This window comes from Myotis brandtii, unplaced genomic scaffold (genome assembly GCF_000412655.1).
Source record: "Myotis brandtii unplaced genomic scaffold, ASM41265v1 scaffold513, whole genome shotgun sequence".
Taxonomy (NCBI): domain Eukaryota; kingdom Metazoa; phylum Chordata; class Mammalia; order Chiroptera; family Vespertilionidae; genus Myotis; species Myotis brandtii.
In genome coordinates, this window is record NW_005369552.1 from 2,225,944 (window position 1) to 2,249,514 (window position 23,571).

The 23,571-nt window shown below is 38.1% G+C and overlaps 1 protein-coding gene across 1 annotated transcript in view; it reads right to left on the reverse strand.

Moving 5' to 3' along the window:
• Positions 1 to 23,571, reverse strand: part of UBL3 (ubiquitin-like 3) — an 83,242-nt gene that overhangs the window by 11,656 nt on the left and 48,015 nt on the right. The window contains 3 exon segments of the mRNA XM_005877255.2: positions 8,928 to 8,996; positions 8,999 to 9,013; positions 14,004 to 14,112. Of these exon segments, the coding sequence (XP_005877317.1) occupies positions 8,928 to 8,996; positions 8,999 to 9,013; positions 14,004 to 14,112 (193 nt within the window).

Below are 23,571 nucleotides of genomic sequence, written 5' to 3' on the forward strand. Positions count from 1 at the left end.
AAATGGAACTTCCATTTGACCCTGTGATCCCACTTCTAGGAATATATCCCAAGAAACCAGAAACACCAATCAGAAAGGATCTATGCACCCCTATGTTCATAGCAGCACAATTCACCATAGCTAAGATTTGGAAACAGCCTAAGTGCCCATCAGTAGATGAATGGATTAGAAAACTGTGGTACATCTACACGATGGAATACTATGCTGCTGTAAAAAAGAAGGAACTCTTACCATTTGCAACGGCATGGATGGAACTGGAGAGCATTATGCTAAGTGAAATAAGCCAGTCAATGAAGGAAAAATACCACATGATCTCACTCATTCATGGATAATAAAGACCATTACAAACTTTTGAACAATAATAGATACAGAGGCAGAGCTGCCTCAAACTGATTGTCAAACTGCAGTGGGAAGGCCAGAGAGGGTTGGGGGGCAGAAGGGAGGGGAGTAAGAGATCAACCGAAGGACTTGTATGCATGCATATAAGCATAACTAATGGACATAAGACACTGGGGGGTAAGGGAGGGCAGGGGATTGTCAAGGGCGGGGGGGGGGGAAGGACACATATGTAATACCCTTTGTAATACTTATTATAATATTTTTTTAAAAAGAATAAAAAAAATTAAAAAAAAACACAAACATTCACACCATATGAATCTCAGAGGGAGGGGAGAGAAAGGGACAGAAACCTATCTGAAGAAACAATGGCTGAAAACATCCCTAACCTTGTGAAGGAAATGACATTGAAGTCCAGGAAGTATAAAGAGTTTCAAACAAGATGAACCCAGAGACTCACTGAAATGTTAAAAGTTAAAGATAGCCCGGCCGGTATGGCTCGGTGGTTGAGTGTCGACTTACGAACCAGGAGGTCATGGTTTGATTTCTGGTCAGGGCACATGTCGGGGTTGTGGGCTCAATTCCCAGTATGGGACCTCCAGGAGGCAGCTGATCAATGATTCTCAGCACTGATGTTTCTGTCTCTCTCCCCCTCTCATTTACTATCTGAAATCAATAGAAATACATATTTTTTAAATGTTAAAGATAAAGAGACTCTTAAAAGCAGCAAGAGAAAGACAGTTACCTAGAAGGAAGCTCTCAAAAAACTTACAGCTGATTTTTCAACAGAAAATTTGCAGGCCAGAAGGGAGTGGCATGATATATTCAACATGATAAAAGGGAAAAACCTACAACTAAGAATACTCTACCAGGCAAGGTTGTCATTTGGAATTGAAGGAGAAATAGTTTCTCAGACAAGCAAAAGCTAAAGGAGTTTATCACCATTAAACTAGCATTATAAGAAATGTTAAAGACAATTCTTTAAGCTTGAAAAGAAAAGACCAAAACTAGAAATAAGAAAATATATAAAAGAAAAGAAAATCTCACTAATAAGGGCAAACGTGTAATAAAGGTAGTGGACCAACCACTTATAAAGCAAGTATGAAAACAAAATGGTAATAAGTACCTATCTACCAATAATTACTTTAAATGTAAATGGACTAAGTGCTCCATTCAAAAGATATAGGGTGGGGGACTGGATAAAAAAAAAAAAAAGATGCACACATATGCTACCTATAAGAGACTCACTTCAGATCTAGAGATACACACAGACTGAAAGTAGATGGAAAAAGATATTCCATGCAAACAAAAATGAAAAGAAAGCTGGGTAGCTTTACTTAAAAAAATAAACACTGTAACCAAACACAAGATTATGACATAATAAAGAGATCATCCAACTAGAGAATGTAACACAAAAATCTATGCACCTAACATAGGAGCACCTAAATATATACAGCAAATATTAACAGACATAAAGAGAGAGATTGGCAGTAATACAATAATAGTAGGGGACTGAAACATCCTACTTTCATCAATGGACAGATCATCCAGACAAAATCAATAAGGAAACATTAGACTAGATGGGCTTAATAGGTATATACAGAACTTTCCATTCCCAAACAGTAGAATACACATTCTTTTTAAATGAACATGAACATTCTCCATGATAGATAAAATGTTAGCCCACAAAACATTTCAATAAATTTAAAAAGACTGAAAACATATCAGGCATCTTTTCTGACCACAATGACATGAAACCAGAAATTAATTGTAAGAGGAAAATTGGAAAGAACATATGTGAAGACTGAACATAATGCTACCAAAAAACCAATGGATCAATGAAGAATTCAAAGAAGAAATTAAAAAAATATCTTGAGACAAATGAAAATGGAAATGTTACAAAATCTATGGCATGCAACAAATGCCATTCTAAGGAGGAAGTTTACATCAATATAGGCCTACCTCAAGAAACAAGAAAAATCTCAAATAATCTAATCTTATACTAAAGGAAGTAGGAAAAAACAAACAAACAAACAAAACAGAGCCCAAAGTTAGTAGAAGGAAGGAAGGAAGTAATAAAGACCAGAGCAGAGGTAAATGAAATTGAAGTTAGAGACCTCACTCTCTGTGATTTCAAACTATACTACAAAGCTATAGTAATCTAAACTGTATGGTATTGGCACAAAACAGACATATAGGTCATGGAACAGAATAAAGAGCACAGAAAGAAAACTATGCTTATATAGTCAATTAAATTTACAACAAAGGAGGCAAGAATATACAATGGGGAAAAGTCTTCAATAAATGGTGGTGGGAAAACGGGATAGCTATAAGCAAAAGAATTAAACAGGACCACTTTGTTATACCATATAAAAAAATGAACACAAAATGGATTAAAGACTTGATTTAAGACCTGAAACCATAAAACTCCTAGAAGAAAACACAGGCAGTCAACTCTTTGACACTGGTCTTAGAAATACATTTTTGGATGTGTCTCCTTAGGCAAGGGCAACAAAATGAAAACATAAATAAATAAGATTACATTAAAGAAAAAGCTTTTGCACAGCAAAGGAAACTATGAACAAAACAAAAACGAAACCTACTGAATGGGAGAAAATATTTGCAAATGATATACCTAATAAGGAGTTAACATCCAAAATATATAAAAAAAACTTATAAAACTCAGCATAAAAAAACAAATAATCCATTTTAAAAATGGGCAGAAAACCTGAGAAGGCATTTTTCCAAAGAAGACACACAGATGGCGAACAAACACGTGAAAAGATACTCAACATCACTAAATATCAGGGAAATGCAAATAAAAACCACAATGAGATATCATCACACACCTTGTTAGAATGGCTGTCATAAAAAAGACAAGAAACAACAAGTGTTGGCGAGGATGTGGATAAAAGGGGACACTTAGTGTACTGTTGGTGGGACTGTAAATTGATGTAGCCACTATGAAAAACAGTGTAGAGGTTCCATAAAACATCAAGTTTCATGGTACATTCCTTTGCTATTCTGTATATAGAATTAGAAGATCCAGCATATCTAACTTCTAGAGTTATTTCCATCGTTGTGACCTTTGAGTTCTAACATCCCAAACTACTTGCTCTTCCCTAATTACAAACTGAAGGCAGGCTTAGGACCATTACTTAGCAAGTATGATCCTCCTGCTTGCTATCTGTCTTTTAAATCTTACTCTGTTGGATGATGTTCAACTTGTGGATTAAAAGAGTCCCAATTGGGGAGAGACCAAGATGGCGGCATAGGTAAACACCGGAGACTGCTGCCGCAAACAACCACTTCAAAAATACAACTAAAAGACGGAACGGACATCACCCAGAACCACAGGAAGGCTGGCTGAGGAGAGACTCTTCAACTAGAAGGAAAAATAACAGCACACCGAGGCTCAGAGGAGGCGCAGTGTGGAAAAAACTCAGGTGCGGAGGTGCGCGCGCAAAGCGGGCTGGTGGCTGAGAGCGCGGTTGTCGTTTTCGGTCAGGGGGGAGTCTCAGACTCTGAGCTCCAGATACGGGCGAATCGCTGGGGACTCGGACCCAAACGGGAGAAGCGGGAGTGTCTGGCATCAGTTGGAAGGCAGCTTTCCCTCCGAGGTTTGCAGCGGTTCCGGGGGTTCTGAGAAGCAGAGCCTCTGGGAACAGGACTGAGGGCACCATAACGGCTCCCTCCGCCCGCCCTGTTGAGCCCGCCCCGCCCAAGCCCTGCGCAGAGCCATTTGCCGGATAGCCTCAGGCAAAGGCTAGATTAGCGCCTCTCCAGAGGACAGAAGTTTTCCCACTGCAGCAGACACAGCTGATTCTCACAGCCAGTCGGCCTGGTGGTCAAATCCCTCTAGTATTAACTACAACAATCAAGGCTCAACTAGAACAAGACTGCGCACAAAGACCACTAGGGGGTGCACCAAGAAAGCATAAAAAATGCGGAGACAAAAAAACATGACAGAAATGGAGGATATAGAGCTAAAAATCGCAATTTTGAGGGCTTGCAAAAATGTGCTAGAAGCTGTCAATAAACTTGAGGAGAGAGTCACGAAAACTAATGAGACCCTCGATGCTATGATAAAGAACCAACTAGAAATTAAGCATACACGGACTGAAATAAAGAATATTATACAGACACCCAATAGCAGACCAGAGGAGCGCAAGAATCAAGTCAAAGATTTGAAATGCGAAGAAGCAAAAAACACCCAACCGGAAAAGCAAAATGAAAAAAGAATCCGAAAATACGAAGATAGTGTAAGGAGCCTCTGGGACAGCTTCAAGCGTACCAACATCAGAATAATAGGGGTGCCAGAAGATGAGAGACAGCAAGATATTGAAAACCTATTTGAAGAAATAATGGCAGAAAACTTCCCCCACCTGGTGAAAGAAATGGACTTACAGGTCCAAGAAGCGCAGAGAACCCCAAACAAAAGGAATCCAAAGAGGACCACACCAAGACACATCATAATTAAAATGCCAAGAGCAAAAGACAAAGAGAGAATCTTAAAAGCAGCAAGAGAAAGAGACTCAATTACCTACAAGGGAATACCCATACGACTGTCAGCTGATTTCTCAACAGAAACTTTGCAGGCCAGAAGGGAATGGCAAGAAATATTCAAAGTGCTGAATACCAAGAACCTACAACCAAGAATACTTTATCCAGCAAAGCTATCATTCAGAATTGAAGGTCAGATAAAGAGCTTCACAGATAAGGAAAAGCTAAAGGAGTTCATCACCACTAAACCAGTATTATACGAAATGCTGAAAGGTATCCTTTAAGAGGAGGAAGAAGAAAAAGGTAAAGATACAAATTGTGAACAACAAACATGCATCTATCAACAAGTGAATCTAAGAATCAAGTGAATAAATAATCTGATGTACAGAATGAACTGGTGATTATAATGAATCAGGGACATAGAAAGGGAATGGACTGACTATTCTTGGCGGGGAAAGGGGAATGGGAGATGCGGGAAGAAACTGGACAAAAATCGTGCACCTATGGATGAGGACAGAGGGTGGGGTGGGAACTGGGAGGAGGGGAGTTATGGGGGGGAAAAAAAGAGGAACAAATGTAACCTGAACAATAAAGATTTAATTTAAAAAAAAAAAGAGTCCCAATTATCTTCAATCTTAATAGTTCATGTGATCAAGGTGAGTTTCCACCTTATTTAAAATTAGCTAGCCATTATTTGGTCTAGTCTCTTAACTTCTGAAATTCAAATGAAGCATGATGGCCCATAAATACACATGATAATGGAAAAAGGAGGGCCTTTTTGTGGATAATCTCCTAAACCTGACTTAATATTAAAATGCAAATAAGATGTCATATTAAAAATGTCACTAAATGTATTGGGAAAGCCTGACTGAATTTAATATGTACACATGCCCAGCTGTGCATCACTGTCATACCATCTTGTTGACTCTAGTATGTCAGACCTGAGTAAAAATCACACCTCTGCTATTCACCAACCATGTGAAAGGAGTTGTCTGTTACTGACCTCCCCTCCCTAAGCCTCAATTTCCTTCACTTAAATTGGAAAGAGTAATTCTGTCACCTGCCACTTAATAGTTCTATTGACTAAATTAAACAATCCAAGGCAGTGCTTAGTTCAGGGCTTGACACAAAGAATGCAATCAGTATGTGTTGCCATAGCCATCATTAATATCAGCCTTTTGAGACAGCAAGGAAAATGGATCTCAGGAAACAGGGCAGAGAACTGAGATGGCAATTTAGAGAAATGTTGGGCAGGCCTGGAAAGCTGCTGAGAAGCTGGCCATTTGAAGCTAAAACTTGGACTGATGAGGCTATAGTTTTTCTTCTCCATTTTAATTTTAACTAGAAAGAATAGGTACTGCTACTAATAGCATCAAAGAAGCTGAAGGAAGAGGGCACAAGGATCCGAAATGCTTTGTATTTCCTTCACTGCGGATGCTTCTGCTTTCTGCTATGAAACTGCACAATATCCAGAACAGAGGTTTTCAACCTTCACATGAACATCACCCAGGACTTCGATTCAGTAGAAGATGGGAGATGGGAGGGAGAGAGGGCATGCAGAATCTGCCTGTTAAGAGTATCCAAGGAAGTCTCAAGCTCACCAGCTCATCCACATTTTGGGAAACACTGATCTGGAATGGAATGTACTGAACGTCAAACCTGTAGCTGATCTTTATCCCCAATTAGTAAGGCTGTTACCACACCTTTTCTTTAGCAGATTGAAATTCTATGTAACTGAGATTAAGAAAAGGGGTTCAGGGCTATGTTTAAGAAACTTGTTAACAAAAATTTACTAGTAAACCTGAAACTTATTAAACCACAAAGTCTCGACAGTGGCAGAGAATGCCCAGGTCTCCTGGTTTAACATAATGACTAACCCCTACCCATGGCTGTATTCGCCCGCTACTTGAATGTCACCAATAACAAGGGCCTCACTCTTTCTCACGGAGGTCCATTCTTTCTTTAGGCAGCGCCACTGTTCAAATATTCTTCTGGTATTGAATAGAAATCTGTCTGCCTTTGATTTCCAGCTGTTGGTCCAACATCTAAGTCACCGGGCTATAGAGAAAGTCACAAGCTGAAGCTTTCCCCACACTTGCCATTAGAATATGGGAAGACAGTTGCTATGACCCTGTGTGCTGTCTTCTTCATTATCCACATTCAAGGACAAAGGAAGACTAAAAAGAAAAGTTGCAATGAAAAAACCAAATAGTTGAATATTACTCAACCTTTATCAAACACCCAAATATACTGATCAACTTGAAAGGACTAGGTTATGCTCCTATGCTATTTGCCTAAATCACTAAAACCAGCAATGGTTTATTTTGTTTTTGAAAACACTGACAGCACCACAGTATGACAATAGCAATAAGTCAATCTGTTAATTATTCCAAAAAAATTCCCAGAAAATACTGGTAAAAATTTTAATTTTAATAGGAATGAAATCAATAGTTTGATTTTAACACAAATTCCACAATCTTTAATTCCATAGTTGGAACTGTGGGGCATAACAAAAAGATAAAGAATCCAAGTTGGTGGGAAATTGCTCATATAGATCAATACTCAAGGGAAACGGAGTCTCAAGATTCATTTACATTGTCAATAGATTAACTTCACTCAACATTTACCCATCAACAGTACAAGAGCTTATGTGAGACACAAACACTGAAAAAGAGACTAAAACATGGCCCCATCCTTAATGAATGTCCAATACAGCCAGGGAGCTAATAGTCAATTCTTACACTAAGAGTTGGTCCATGTAACTACACAAAGAGCTATAAAAAGAACTACAAGCCAATAACTGTATTTGAAATGGCAGATATCTCTTAGTAGGTAGCAGTACCCCTTAGACCAGTTATTACACTGCCACTGAAACGTGGTATTTGTGAAAATTATCCTGAAGTGTTCTACCTACTTGATATTATTATACTTATCATTTGCACTTAGCTACTCCAGCACTGATCACACAACATTTTAATATTGGATTTTATCTGTTTCTATATATTACTAGAGCACCTTGAAGGAAGAGATTCTATCTTGTTTACCTTTTACTGGTATATCTTCAACTGGTTAGGACAGTTTTGGCACATAGGACTAAGTATATGCTGAAGGAATGAATGAAAATATTCTACCTTCAAGGAAAAACAAATTAAACATTTCATGTTAGTTTTAGAGAAAAAAGTCAGATTGTAATTTAAATGAAGATATATTAAAGTAGATCAGCGGTCACCAACCTTTTGGACCTCACGGACCATGAGTGGTCTGTGGACCACCGGTTGGCGACCGCTGAAGTAGATCATTCATTGCTTACAAATTTCTAATCATCAGAATACTTCTGAAATACATGTACTAAAAACAAAACAAACCCTGATGATGGTAGAAAATTTACCCATAAGGGGGCACCATTGAGCTACATTTCTCCAATCACATGTAAAGAGAAGTAATTGCTAACAAGTGTTTACTATGTGCCAAACACTGTTCTAAAAGCTTCACACTAAAATTTAACCCTCCCAACCTAGGAGGCAGGTGCTATGGCTATTCCATTTTACTATGCGGAAACTAGGACACAAAGCAGTTAAGTCAGTTGCCAAGGTTACACAGCCAGTGAGCAGTGGAGCCAGGGTGCAACGTGGACTGTCTGGCTCTAAAATCTGCTCTTTCAGCCACTGTATGAGACTGTCTCTCTAATGTTACTCATTATTCTTGCATGAATGGCCATTACAACAGTTAAAGTCAAACTGAAAACATTCCTTCATCATTATATTTGAAAACCAATTATAATTTTTTCCTAGTTTGTCTGGCTTTAACTTAAATATTACATTTAAATTATATTATCCAGAAGTAAATAAGATTATATTTATAAGATAGTTATGGACAGAGTTTATTTCACAAGGTAGTAAACACTATAATGCTAAAATTAAATTTAACAGAATGCAAAATACAAAGAAGTGGACATAAAAACTAGGCAGAATTCACATTAAGTTTGAAGTTAAAATTTTTTAGTAAAATCAGACATTAGCATTAAACAAACAAATGGATAATGCTGCCATGAGACAGACATTAAATCCCATTACAAAAGCAAATATTACCTCCTAATGTGACATTTCCATGTAGAAATCGTCCTTGATAAATAAGTCGTAGAATATTTGGGCTGCTAACTGCTCTTCTTCCCAGTCTAAAAAGAACCATGAACTTGCTAGATGTATTTCAACACAAAATTAAAATACTACTGCATTGTTCTAAACTTCTAATCAAAACAGGTAGAATACATCAAGGAAGACACTTGGAGCTTCCACTTCAGTAAAAGCAGGCACTACTCATGCAATCATTGTGGGCTCAGTTTTTTTTTTAGTATCTTTATTGATTTCAGAGAGGAAGGGAGAGGGAAAGAGAGATAGAAACATCAATGATGAGAGAGAATCATTGATTGGCTGCCTCCTGCATGCCCCCTACTGGGGATCAAGCCTGCAATCCAGGCAGGTGCCCTTGGCCGGAATCAAACCTGGGACCCTTCAGTCCGCAGGCTGATGCTCTATCCACTGAGCCAAACCAAGTAGGGCGTGGTCTCAGTTCTTGCTAGTTCTTCGCCTTAAATAGTCGGAGCTGCGGAAAGACTAGTTTTTGCTTTTTAAGAACACTAACATGTGCCAAAATAGAGTCCTGAAGTTTAAAAATTAAAAACAAACAAACAAAAAACAAGCTGTAAAAAATCTAATCCCAGGTGAAGAGAAACATCATTTAAAAATTAATTTCAATTGCCAGTAATTAACAGAGGATATTTTAATATTCTAATATTTGTACCTGTTAACATATGAGGTTAGAAACAATATGATTCACATAGATTTTGAAAAGAATTAATATATTGCTATAGAGAATAACAAAAAAATTATATCTCACTAAAACTGGAGAACAAAAATTTTAAAAGAGAATGACAAAAAATTTGTGTTTACTTTTGGACAATGGTGACTTATTACTTTATTGTCTTTTTGAAGCCATTTTATAAATATTACAGAAGACACAACTTTAATTCACTTTACCCAAACTACTTAAGAGAAACTTGAAAAAAAACAAAACACCCATATATTAGAAGGTATGATGGAAAGTGCATAAAGAAAGTCAAAAGACGAACTGGTGGGCATGATGAGTAACACAATAGTTCATTTTGAAACACTACTTAAGAAACTTATGAAACACTACTCTGTTAACATGATGGTGTAAGGACACTGGCATGTGATAGGCTATGGGGTTAGTAATTTTCTCTAGCTTGTCGATATAATTAAGCTCTGATTTTGATAGAGATTTGAGATTTCCATCATTATCTTTCTCAACAATTCTAGTATGATGTGTTTGTTTCTTACAGAAGCTCCTATTATCAGATGATAACTCTCAACACACACACTAGTTTAAAATATTCCAAAGAGCCTAGCCGGTATGGTTCAGTGGTTGAGTGTCGACCTATGAACCAGAAGGTCACTGGTTCAACTCCGGGTCAGGGCATATTCCCTGGGTTGCAGGTTCGATCCCCAATAGGGGGCGTGCAGGAGGCAGCTTATCAATGATTCTCTCATCACTGATGTTTCTATCTCTATCTCTCCCTCTTCCTTCCTCTCTGAAATCAATAAAAATATATTTTAAAAACAATCCCGAAGAGGAAGTGATAGCAGAGAATGGGGCTAAATAGAGCACTTTCCTTTTGCCATTTTTGTGTGTGTATGCAAAATAATGAATATGAATTTGATAAAACCAGTGCCTCTCAGTGACTCAGCACAACAAACTGGGTAGTGAAAAAATGAATGCAATTTCTCCCACCTCCCCCTCCCCTAGACTCCTTCAGTCTTTTCTCCTGTCCCTCTTCCCTCCCCCAGCAATCCTTCACTCCTGACTCTAGAGTTCCTAGATCCCTCCTCTTATAGAAGAAAGGTCAAATAAGCCTTGAACACTTTTGTATGGATTACTCTGAATCCATCACATCCAAAATTATGGTTTATCAGAATATTTCTGGTCAAGAGGCAAGTGTTTCATAGATACAGAAGACAAATTACAGCAAATGTCCAATTCACAGGAAAGCATTTTTGAGCTGCAGAAACTTGAAGCCACATATTTCATTATCTTTTTGTTTTGTTTTAATATATTTTTGTTGTTGATAGTATTACAGATATCTCCCATTTTCCCCTATTCGCAACTCCTCCCAGACCCTACCCAACCCTCCTATTTCATTATCTTACACAGAGTGTCCTGATTTCTGCATACACCACTGATTTAATAGGCTAACTCCCTTCCCTCTCAGAGGATCTGAAATTTAGAGAACTACAGAAGAACAATGCTTCAAGGAGCAATTTCAGCTATAGAAACATATATTTAATAAATTATATTTTGAACCTCCGATTCAGTAGGTATGTGTGGCACTATTCCAACTACTAACAATATTCCATTATACTGCGTAGGATTATATCAAGAAAATCCAATTCCTTCCAAAAATATATTGTGCAAAGTATTTTCTTGACTGATTTAACTTTTACTACAGTTTTATTACTAGCAACAATAAATATCTACATTTGTTGACTTTTGGTGCATTTATGTGATACAATGTAGAAATGGATTTTTAACATAAATATTTTATAGAAAATAAAAATTATTTATTTTTATTCCCTGCATTGTCTAAAATTGCTGAGTACAACTGACAAACTGAGGAAAGGCTGGGTTCAAAACTTTTGCCCTGGCTGGTGTGGCTCAGTTGGTTAGGCACTGATCCATGCATGGAAAAGTTGATGGTCTGATTCCTGGTCAGGGCATACGCCATGGTTGCAGGCTTGATCTTGGGTAGGGGGCATGCGGGAGGCAGCCAATCTATGTTTTGCTCTCACATAGATGTTTCTCACTCTCTCCCTCCCCCTTCCTCTCCTAAAAATCAATAAAAAATAAAAAAATTTTCAAAAACTTTTTGTGTGTACATAGCATAGGATTGATACAATAAATTTCCAATGCTGGTAGATGGTTCATTCATTTGGGAAACTATTTATGGCAAAGACCTGCACTTGGGTTGTACCTTTGTTTACCATTAGTCTATTCTAAGGAATTAAAACTAATTTTAATATCCAAGTCAAACAATTATGAAGGTAAAAGTATATCTTTTAGCTCAAATTACAATGTTGCCCTCAAAAAATAAATTTTTGAGACTGATTGTTTTTTGTCCTGTGTGATCTTTTCTAGAATATCCATAGATGTCAAAAGCTATCTATCTTTACCCTCCTTTTCCTCCAAAATCACAAAAGTAATGTTGTGTCATACTTAGTAAAACATCACTACTAAACAGGTATTTTAAAAATGCTTTTCATACTGACAGCTATCTGTCCTGCCTGGCTCCTGGCTATGAGGAAATTCCAATATCCCAAGAGCCCCAAGTTTAGCCCACTTCATCTTTTCTGAAATTCCTTCTTACCTACAATCTTCAGCTTCAGTAGCTCCCTGATTCAGGACTAACACTGACTTGACCCTTGGTTACCAATGGGAAGAAAGATCTAGTTATTTCAAAGTATTTGTCTCAGTGTTTCTTAAACTCAGATCTATGAATCCACAAAGACATATTCGTAGGGTCTGAAAGTCCTCTTCAAGAATTTTTAAATTGTGTTTTCATTTTAATGATAATCTGGAAGAAATATTCTATATAATTCAAATAATCACTTTATAACGAAGTATACAGCCTTGGGATTTTAAAGCCCATGTATGTGTTTAAGTTTATGATTGAACTGATGCCAAATAGGACTTCTTTAATTGTTAAGAGGCTAACAATGAAAGAACAGAGGTTGACTTAATACATAATCAATCAATTGTTGCTGAGTGAAGGCTGAATGGCAATTAGGTACACGGTGTGAATGAAGGTTTTGTGGTGACTGGGTCCTCATTCCCCAAGCAAGAACACATGCACGCCAAGTCAACAGTACCACACTTATGGTGCAAGCCTTAAGTTGGTTTTAGTAAAAATACATCATAGGGTACAATAATGTTTTTAATTTGAATATTATTGGTTTTAGAGTTATGTTTGCATTTTCCTTGTGGATCTGTTTTAGTTTTATGGTATATGAGTTAATAAGGATAAAGAGTTTTAACTGGGTTTCATGTTTCTATCTTTAAAAATAAACATTGTGATAAAAATAATTTAAGCCAGCACTAAGGAATCTATAAGAATTTTCTTCCTCTAAAAAAATTCCATATATTATTTAAGGTTGAGAGACACTGAAGTAATTTAATCATTTGTATATACTGTGTTCTTTGTTGAAACAAGTCTTGTCCTTTAAAAGTCCAAATTGCTTTGACTAGTAAAATTAAGTGAAATCAGCTGAAACAGTCGTATCACTATGGTACATGCCATAAAAGGGTCAAGAGAACATGGGGAAAGTTCAAAGGAAGAACATAAGCTAAAGACTCACATTAGGAAGGCAAGATGGAGTCTTATTACAGAGAAAACCAGAGAAAAGAAGGAATGACACCCCCCAATTTTGGTGCCATGGATACTAGCTTAAATATGCAAAGCACAAATAGACTTTATACCTTCTTGACCTTGTAAGTAGTTCAGAAAACTTATGAAGTGACATAAATTAGAAATTAACTTTGTGTCAAACTCAATTTTAAATAGGCTATGTATAGAATAGACCAAAGAGAATGTATTATAATCTGTTAAGGTAGTTTTTCTTTTCCTTTACTTTGTGTTTCAGCATAAATGGGTTTACTTATATGAAAGTGTATGTTTGCTATATTATGTTTTACTTTTAAAAATAGTTTTCATTTATATCAAGCAGTTCTAAGTCAAAAACAAGGACCTGGCATTGTGGATCCTTTACCATTTTGCAGTGAGGTAGCTGAAGAGCAAAATAGGGAAGGTGGTCCCCTTTACCTTTGATCCTTATACCCTCTATTAGTTTGTTCTTTTATCTCTTATACTAGAGGCCCGATGCACGAAATTCGTGCAGGGGGCTCGGCCCTCGCAGCCCCGGCTACCTCTTGGCCTCAAGGCCTCGTTCCGGAAAGTTGTTCTGCTGTCTGGTCTAATTAGCATATTAGCTCTTTATTATATAGGATATTTAAAACTTTTTCAAAATGTTTGTGAAATAAGGTAAGGGCATGAAGAAGTAACATTATTCATTCTCAATAGGAAAAACACCACTCACCCATTGGCCAATTGTCATACACATGCTTGGCAATGTCAGAAGCAGAGTCATTCGGAGAAAACAGGAACTCTTTTGTCTTTCCGCTTACCAAGATGAGGCGCAAATTGATCTGAAAGAAGACAATGATGCTTTTAATATAAATCTTGAAATTTTAAAGTAATAAATGACTCAGTTTTTTATTTCAATCATATTCTAAATTATTACCAATTTCTCATTTGTGTTTAACTTAAGCTCTGCAAAATTTTTTTTAGAGAATGGGAATTTGATATATAATTTTATTTCTAACTAGAGGCCTGGTGCACTAATTCGTGCATCAGTGGGGTCCTTTGGCCTGGCCTGTGGGATCGGGCCGAAAGCGGCTCTTCGACATCCCCAAGGGGTCCCAGATTGCAAGAGGGCACAGGTCAGGCCGAGGGACCCCACTGGTGCATGATTGGGGCCGGGGAAGGACGCAGGAGGTTGGCCAGCCGGGAAGGGAGCATGGGAGAGCTCAGTCCCGATCGGCTGGACCCCAGCAGCAAGCTAATCTACCAGTCAGAGTGTCTGCCCCCTGGTGGTCAGTGCATGTCATAGCAACTGGACAAGCAATTGACTGTCTGCCCCCTAGTGGTCAGTGCACATCATAGTGAGTAGTTGAGTGGCCTTAGCATATCACTAGCATATTATGCTTTGATTGGTTGAACGGATGACTGGATGACTGGACATTTGGCATATTAGGCTTTTATTATATAGGATATCCTATACAATAAAAGAGAAACATGTAAATTGACCGTCCCTCTGCTATGCTCACCAGCCAATCAGGAATGAGTATGCAAATTAACCTCATCATCTCTGTTGAGACTGACAGCAGGTAGGAGGCAGCTCCCAGCATGGCCTGCTTGGCTGTCGCTGCAGTGACCCAGGAGCAGGGAAGAGCAGCCTGCAGGCAGCACCCAGCACGGCCTGCTTGGCAGTCGCTGCGGTGTGAAGCAGGCAGGCCATGCAGAGAGCAGAGAACCACAGGGAGTGGGCCTAAGCCATCAGTAGGACATCCCCTGAGGGCTCCCAGATTGGAGAGGGTGCAGGTCAGGCTGATGGACACACCCTCCTGCCCCCGTGCACAAATTTCATGCACCGGGCCTCTAGTTTAATATATATGAGGGGGAGCAGACATATTTGTCACAATACATGAACAAAGGAAAACCAAAATTCATTATGCCTTTAAATTTTACTTCAACAATATTCAGAATTGGACTTTTTCAGGTTATCACTATTACTATAGAATGCATATTTTCCATTGAAAATTAAAGAAAAGTGGTGACCCTACAGTTCACTTCACTAAATGGGGGAAAATTTAGTTGATAATCTACTTCTTAGAGAAAATAAAGAGAAAATAATAAATTATATAAAATATTTTACCCTATACAATCATTCGAAACTTAATCAAATTAACAAGAAACTATAACTTTAAAGAACTTTATTATGGTTAATAGAGGAATCAATGATAGCAGTTACTTTAATCCAAAATGCATGATGATATATTTTCCTAGGGAGGAGGAGGAGGATCTATATATGACAAAGAATACAGATTTTTAGTGAAAAACCTAAGGTGGATAATAGAATTAAAAATTTTGAGATCCAAAGAACTTATCGTTCTTACTAAATATATATTTGTTTACATGCCATTCTTAACTTTTTAATTATTTTTTTGAAATATATTTTTATTGATTTCAGAGAGGGAAAGAGAGATAGAAACATCAGTGATGAGAGAGAATCACTGATCAGCTGCCTCCTGCACGCCTTCAACAATGGAGATCAAGCCCATAACCTGGGCATGTGCCCTGACCGGGAATTGAACTATGACCTCCTGGTTCATAGGTCAATGCTTAGCCATGTGGGCTGGGCTTAACTTTTTAATTCTTATCTTTTCCACAATTAACTTGGTATTATTATTTTTTTAAACCACACCATCCATTCATTTCCATATAAGAAATACAAGTATGGTTTTCTATACTTCTGGCCCTCTGTTAAGATAGCAGAGAAGATCTTGCCAAAAGTAGGGTCTGCTCCAGAGCTGAGCCCTAGGACTAGCCCAGCATCTTTATATATAAAGAATAGAGAATGTCTTGTACCTGTTTGAATTGTGCCAGGTCACAAGTTACCTAAGCTCTCATCTTCAGTTACTAATGGTCACAAGTTACCCAAGCTCTCATCTTCAGTTACTAATATTTTTTTCCTTATAAAAAAAATGCCAAAACATCTTTAATATGGCAAAGGCTACAATGAATAAATTGGTGCCTGCTGCAGCATCATTAAGACATCAGGGCACTGATCTACTATCTACCACCATGATGGCCAGTGCCACTCCCAGCACCTCACCACTTTGAAAATGTGTTAAAAGTTATAAAATATCTCATCTAAAAAAATGCTACACACAAACAATTCTACATTCAATGGGTGTGACTGGATTCCATATCAGATGAAGTAGAACTGGATTCCAAATTAGAAAATGTATTCTAACTGCATTATACTTTCAATTTCAATAAAAAAGTTTTTTAAAAGTCTATATTCCAGAGGAAAAGCTCTTAATATATGTCCAGTAAAACTTTCTTGCTATCTTTCCTGACTAGAATGAAATTAGACCAAAGGGCTTAATACAGGAAGCAAACTGATGAAATCACACTCCCATAAAGAAAGTAGTGGTTTGCCAAAATGATTAAACTGCAAGAAATCACCACTTTACTTATTTCCTATAATGAACAAGTAATGACTGATTCTTAAAGCAAGGACATCTACACAATATGATGTGAACTTTAGTTCTAACAGATACATCACTATTCATCGCTGTCTCTTTATGTGTGAATGTTGATACATATATATTATGCTGTGAATTTACATAGAATCTTCTTTAGGCTTCAAACTACTGTATAAGGGCCCGTTATTCATCAATGCCCAAGAAATTGTGATCCTGAAAATGGTTCAGCTAAATTTATTTGTTTAACCGGAAAGAAATATAACTAAATTAAAGCTTCCTAAAAATTATGCAAATGATATGATCTACTATTTCTTAGAATAATCTTTTAAGTTTAAAAATAATTTCTATTAGACTTTTATTGAAATTACTAGAGGCCCGGTGCATGAAAATTCATGCACTGGAGGAAGGTCCCTCAGCCCAGCCTGCCCTCTCTCACAGTCCGGGAGGCAACCCAGCAATCAGGGGAAGGCGACACCCCCATCACACCTCTGCTGCTGCCACTGCCGGCAGCGCAAGCCTCGGCTGGCCCTGGTTACCTGAGCCTCGGGTGGCCCTGGGTGGCTGGGCAGCCACCATCTGAGGCTTGCCTGTACCTTGGGTGTTGGCTGGGCAGCTGCCATCCAATGCTTGCCTGCCCTTCGGGCCGGCCCTGAGCAGCTGGGCAGCCGACAGCCGAGGCTTGCCTGCACCTCGGGCCGGCCCTGGGCTGCTGGGGGGCTGAGGGGACTGGGGGATTCCAGAAGCAGGCACGTGGCAAGGCCGGGCCCACCTTGGGGCAGGCGCAGCCTTGCTGCACGCCTGCCACCCCAGTGGGGCTGAGGGTACTGGGCGCCACCATCTTGTGGCTGTGGGCACTGCCATCTTTGAGCACAAGGCAGTCAATTAGCATATTCCCTCCTTATTGGCTGTGAGCGCAGCCATCTTTAAGGGCGGGGCATCAATTAGCATACTCCCTCCTTATTGGCTGTGGGTGCCGCCATATTTGCGATGGCGTGAGGGTCAATTAGCATATTCCCTCTTTATTTGTTAGGATATTTTAAAATAAAGAAAAATGACTTAATCTTTAGAATCTGTAATGGTGACATCAAAGCATATTTTAGATTTTTCCTGATATCAACATGGGAATGGAAAATAAATGACCATGCATCCTTACAATAGAAACTGGCACAGTTGTTAAATGATATAAAATATAGATCTATGTAATTTGACATGGAAAGATGTCCACAATAAATTAAAACAAAACAATACATATACCTCACCCCAGAAATACATTAGCACTAGCTGGATTTGGGTTCATGCTGCAAAGTTCTTAGTATTTCCTATTTTAAAACTGGTACACATCACTGTCACCAATAAACTGGTATTTCACTTTCTTATTTGAAAATGAATTATCTAAAAAATTTGTTTACACAGACCCTATCAATTCCTACTTACTTTACACTGGCCTGCTTCATATACTTATTACTAGAGGCCCAGTAAGCACAAAATTGCGCGTAGTTAAGGTCCCTAGGTCTAGCCTGGCCTCGGTTGCATGGCCTCTGCCGCCCTGTGATGCTAGGTGAGGTTCCCCGCCCCGGCACGCTCCGCGATGCTCATGGCCCCTCGACTGCTCCGCGAGCCCCGCAACTGCTCCGTGAGGCACCCCCCACCCCTCAATTGCTACATGAAGCTTGCTGCCGCCCCACAGAGCTTGCCATTGGATGCTCCGCTAAACTCCCCCACCCCGCCACTGCTCCATGAGGCTGCTGCCCAGGTGACTGCTCTGGTAAGTCATGGCCACCCCGTGAAGCAGCCCGCCACTACCGCTCAACAGTCCCCAGTCCTGCCCCGCCGCCAGCCCCCCGTCATGGTGAGAGGCTCAAGGGCCAGGGGAGGGGGGGACCGAGAGGTGCTCCATGCACTTCATGGTGACCAGTTGCCCATTCGATCGTGATGGCACCTAGCTCTTTATATATATTAGGATACCTGTGTAGCCCCAGAAAACATTTGAGTTTGTAACTCGTGGCAGAGTTTGAAGTGGCTTTGGACTACAAAATGAGAACTAAAAGCGAGGTAAGATTTTAAAATCTACTTAGAGGAAACCTAATCACCTATGCAGAATGCAGGAGGGAAATATGATGATGTGAGAGTAGGCCCATAAATACATAACTCTAAGAAATGACCAAATCTTACAGTCAAAATTACCTAAAACTGACAATAACAGATAAAGACTGCTTCAGGAAAGAAGCTTATGTCCAAACATTAAAATAACATCAATAAACCCACAAAATCAAGTTGATGAGGAAAGTAACACATTGCCTGGAACATAGTAGGTGTTCAACCAATATTTTTTGACTAATATTTCAGTTTCTTTAGTTTCAAGATGCAAGTGGAAATGCAGACTGGAAACATTAGCACTAAGATTCAAATCTAGGCTTCAGTATTCTGGGCATTTTATCAAATGGCCAAGGCCAGTGCATTATGTTGAATGGGGATGAATAACAATAACTTCTTGGTAGTGATATGGAGATATAGATTTAGTTCCAACTGTGAGCTATTTTCCTTTAAAAGATAATGTACCAATTATTTAAATATTTATTAATGAAAGACCTTTTTACTTATTTGAAGCCAAGCTAAGTCAATCTATAAAATACTCTAAAAGAACCTCTGGTTGTGAGGTAGTGGGATTCCTGACATATCAACAACAAGTTAGAAACAATATTCCTATTTACAGCTTAAAATATGCTATACTACATATACATACTTGTCTAAAAAGAAAACTATCAAGACTCTGGATGACTCAATATGAGATGGAGCTCCTATTAAGTAATAAAATTCCCAAGGGAGGGCATTTAGATCATTCAAATGAATTATATATTTTATAATTACTTTTGAAGCAAAACAAATCAAAACAAGACTATTAGTGAGGTAGAACTACCATGATCATTTCCTGTAAGGCAAATGGAAACAACAACTCTTCCATGCATGTAATTTTAAGTGTAAAATAAAAGTTTTCAGTCAAATTGATTACATCAATTTGGCAAAATCTCACCTAAAACTTAATTCAACAGCGATTTGTTTTCAATTGGTCAGGATTTTAAAAAAATTAAGAGGATGGAGAGAGAGGGAATGAAAGATGGACTTAACTGGAATGGTCTTTGGACATTAAACAGACAATTATGGAGATGGACCATGACCTTTAAAAGAAATAGGACTAATAGAAGAAGAAGAAGGAAAAAAAAGAAATAGGACTATTTTCTACCAAGAGATCAACACATCCTATATAATAAAACCCTAATATGCAAATTGACCGAGTGGCAGAATGACTGGTCGCTATGACGCTTACTGACTACCAGGGGGCAGACACTCAAAGTAGGAGCTGCCCCCTGGTGGTCAATGCGCTCCCATGGGGGGAGCGCCGCTCAGCCAGAAGCCAGTTCAATGCTGGCGAGTGCAGCAGCAGTGGCGGTAGCAGGCTTGGGCTGGCAGTTGGACATCCCCCAAGGGGTCCCAGACTGCGAGAGGGCACAGGCCAGGCTGAGGGACCCCCCCAGTGCGTGAATGTTGTGCACCAGGCCTCTCGTAGATCAGAAAAGGAAATCCCAATTTCTCTGAGAGTCTCTGAATAACATGAGTAATGAGGTACTCTACCTCACATTCCAGGGAAGCACCTTTGCCTTTGTAATGCCAATTCCTACCTTTTTTGCCAGAGACCAGGCAATAGGCCCAGTGGGAAAGATGTTAGACTTTCTTTACAAATCACTTTTTAAAAGCTCTCAAGTTATCTCAAGGGGATTATACTGAATAAAAACAGGGAGCCCAAAAGATTACAGACTGTCTGATTCCATTTGTATAATATTCTTGAAATGACACAATTATGAATCGTGTGGCCAGGTTTGAGAAAGAGGCATAGCTGGCTGTGCTTACAAAAGGGAAACACAAGGGATCCTGGTGCTGGAACTATCCTGTATCTTACTGTGGTAAGTAGTCATATGAATCTGCACATGTGATAAAACTGCACAGAACTAAATACACACACAGACACAAATCTGTGCATGGAAACTAGAGAAATCTGAATGAAGTCTATGGATTTTACCAGTGTCAATTTCCTATTGGGCTATTGTACCACAGTTATGTAAGATATTACCACTAGGGAAAACTAGGTGAAGGATATATGGGATTTCTCTACTATTTCCTATAAAGGTATGTAAATCTATAATTATCTCAAAGTAAACCGATTTTTTTTTTTTTAAAAAAAGCAAGCATTCAACTTGCTAAAAGTTTATATGGTATATGTCTGTCTTTACTTACCTGTCTTATTTACATTTGAAGATAGTTCTTTAAAAACTACTGTATTAAAGTAGCTACTTAATCTTGAAAAAAGACATAAACCTAACAGTAACTTATTTTGAGGCAATGTGTAAATTTAGAAATTGAAAGTAGAAAAAATGTGTGAATTTGAAAATAGAAAATAAAAAAAACATATTTTCTATTTTTCTAGAGTTAAGGATTTGTAACTGGCATGTTTTAAATTTCTGCTGAAGTAAAATAAAATGAGGGCAACAAGAAATATGTTTTGTTTTGTTTTTTACATAGGACTGATTTAAAACAAATTATCCAAACAACTGCATGCTAAATTATAGTAATCATGTTCCATAAACTTTCTATTAGGTGTCCATTTATTCAAACATTTTCTGAAGCAGATGCTATGCTTGCTGCTTGAGAATTTCATAACCTTGAAGCTATGAGAAAGACATACAAATATAATTAAGGCAAAGAGAGTTAGCTAGGATATAAAATTTTAAGTGCCCAATAAATATTTGCTGAATGAATTTTAAAAGTAACAGAAAGAAAAGCCTGTGAATCTTAGAATCCAGAGTAGGGTATGCATGGTACAGTGAATAAAGAGGTAAAGTGCTAGCAGCCTGCCATTTGTTGTGTGGTTTACTATATTTTAGGTAGTGCACACCACCTAGCCAGGCTCTGAAGCAGGTATTACTACCATTTTAGAGTTGTGGGAATGAGTTTATAGAGACTTTAGGAAGTAGGGAAGCTGAGTGAGATTTGAATCCAGGTGTGCTAACAATTAGTACCTGCTGCTCACCACTCTGCTAGAGTGAACCAGGTGGCCCTAGCAAATTCCTCACCATAGTCTCCACTGTTATTCTCCATCATCATCTGGACCACTCTTGATCTCACTATGCTCCAATCACAGGTATCTTCTTTCAGTTCCTCAAGGCCTTTACTCCGGTTGCTCCTTCTGCTTGTAAGGCTTGGTGCCCTACACTCCCCACCCCAATCCACACACACTCTTGCTGATATATGTTTGACAGGGGATGGCATCAATAAATCCTCCTGAACCTAACCATCTTGGATGAAATAATGAAACTGAATTTATTTTTAATTGTAGAAAAAAATTCAAAATTAAATTAGGGAAGCCAAGAAATATTCCTATTCCCCACTGGAAGGGAGTAGTCCTACTTATGAAGAAGTTATTTTAAGGCACTCATGACAACACATTTTAACCTCTAAGAAAACAAACCTGAATTCTTGTCTATGAATATACTTCTAGTATGGAATCATAAACAAGGTGCACTGAGATTTGACAAATGAATTAAAACTATGGAATTTTTTTCTACATTCTTCTTAGCACTCAGCAGGATGTCAATTCTAATTTATATGAAATATTAAATCTTTATGGGTAAAAACTCAGTGGGAGTCTATTTTTAATTGGAGAAACACCTATCCTGAAAGATAGGTAAAGAGGCTGCCAGAGAGATCTCTAGCTTAACTTCCCAAATAAAACATCTCATTTTATGAGAAATGGAAAATTCCAGAACATTTAACTCATTTTTAAAATGAAGGTGAAGCACTATATTCCAAAGCAGTATTAATACTTCTTGAATTATATGAAATGCCAACTATTTATTCATTAAATTATTTTTTGAGTACTGAACATGAAGAATTGCTTCTGGGCTACAAAAATGAATTAACAGTAATAATTAGCCTACTTGCTTTCTGATTGTTTTTTATCTCATCAATGAAGAAACAAAGAAAATGCTAGGTTCTTATAAGTACAATTCAGAATCAAATAATGTAGTTCAAAACTTACACACCATTTAGTGACTGGCACATAGCAAGGACCTAATTAAGCTAGTATCACAAATGATCTATTATTGTCATCATCATACCCATCATCAGTTTATCAAATCACAATACAAACTATATAATGCTCTTTAAATATTTTATAATGCATATTTACTTTAAAATAAGCTTGGAAAACTTTGATAAAATTCCATCAGAAGACTGAACAATATATTTTTTTCAAGTTCCAAATCCTGTAATCTAAGGAAACATATTGGTTCTGAAATTAAATATGGTTTTGTATAACTTTAAAACCTGACCATAGGATATCCTTTAAAACTTGCACATACGATATCAACTAGCTGCTTTAACCACATTTCAATTCTCAATAGTAGCAGTCTAATTTCTTATACATATTATCATCTAAATAGTACATTCAAATGAAACCAAAGCACTCTCTCTGGGACACCAGATTTATATCTAGAGAAACCTTTTTTATTTTTATTGTCTAAAGTTTTACATATGTCTCCTTTTTTCCTGATTGACCCCCCCAAGCCATTCCCACCCCAGGCAAGCCCCCATCACCCCAGTGTCTGTGTCCATTCTCCCCTGCCATTTCTCTCTGGATCTATTTTTATTCATCAAATTATGTTGCTCATTATATCCCACATATGAGTGAGATCATGTGATATTTATCTTTCTCCAACTGGCTTATTTCGTTTAGCACAGTGGTCGGCAAACTGTGGCTCGCGAGCCACATGCGGCTCTTTG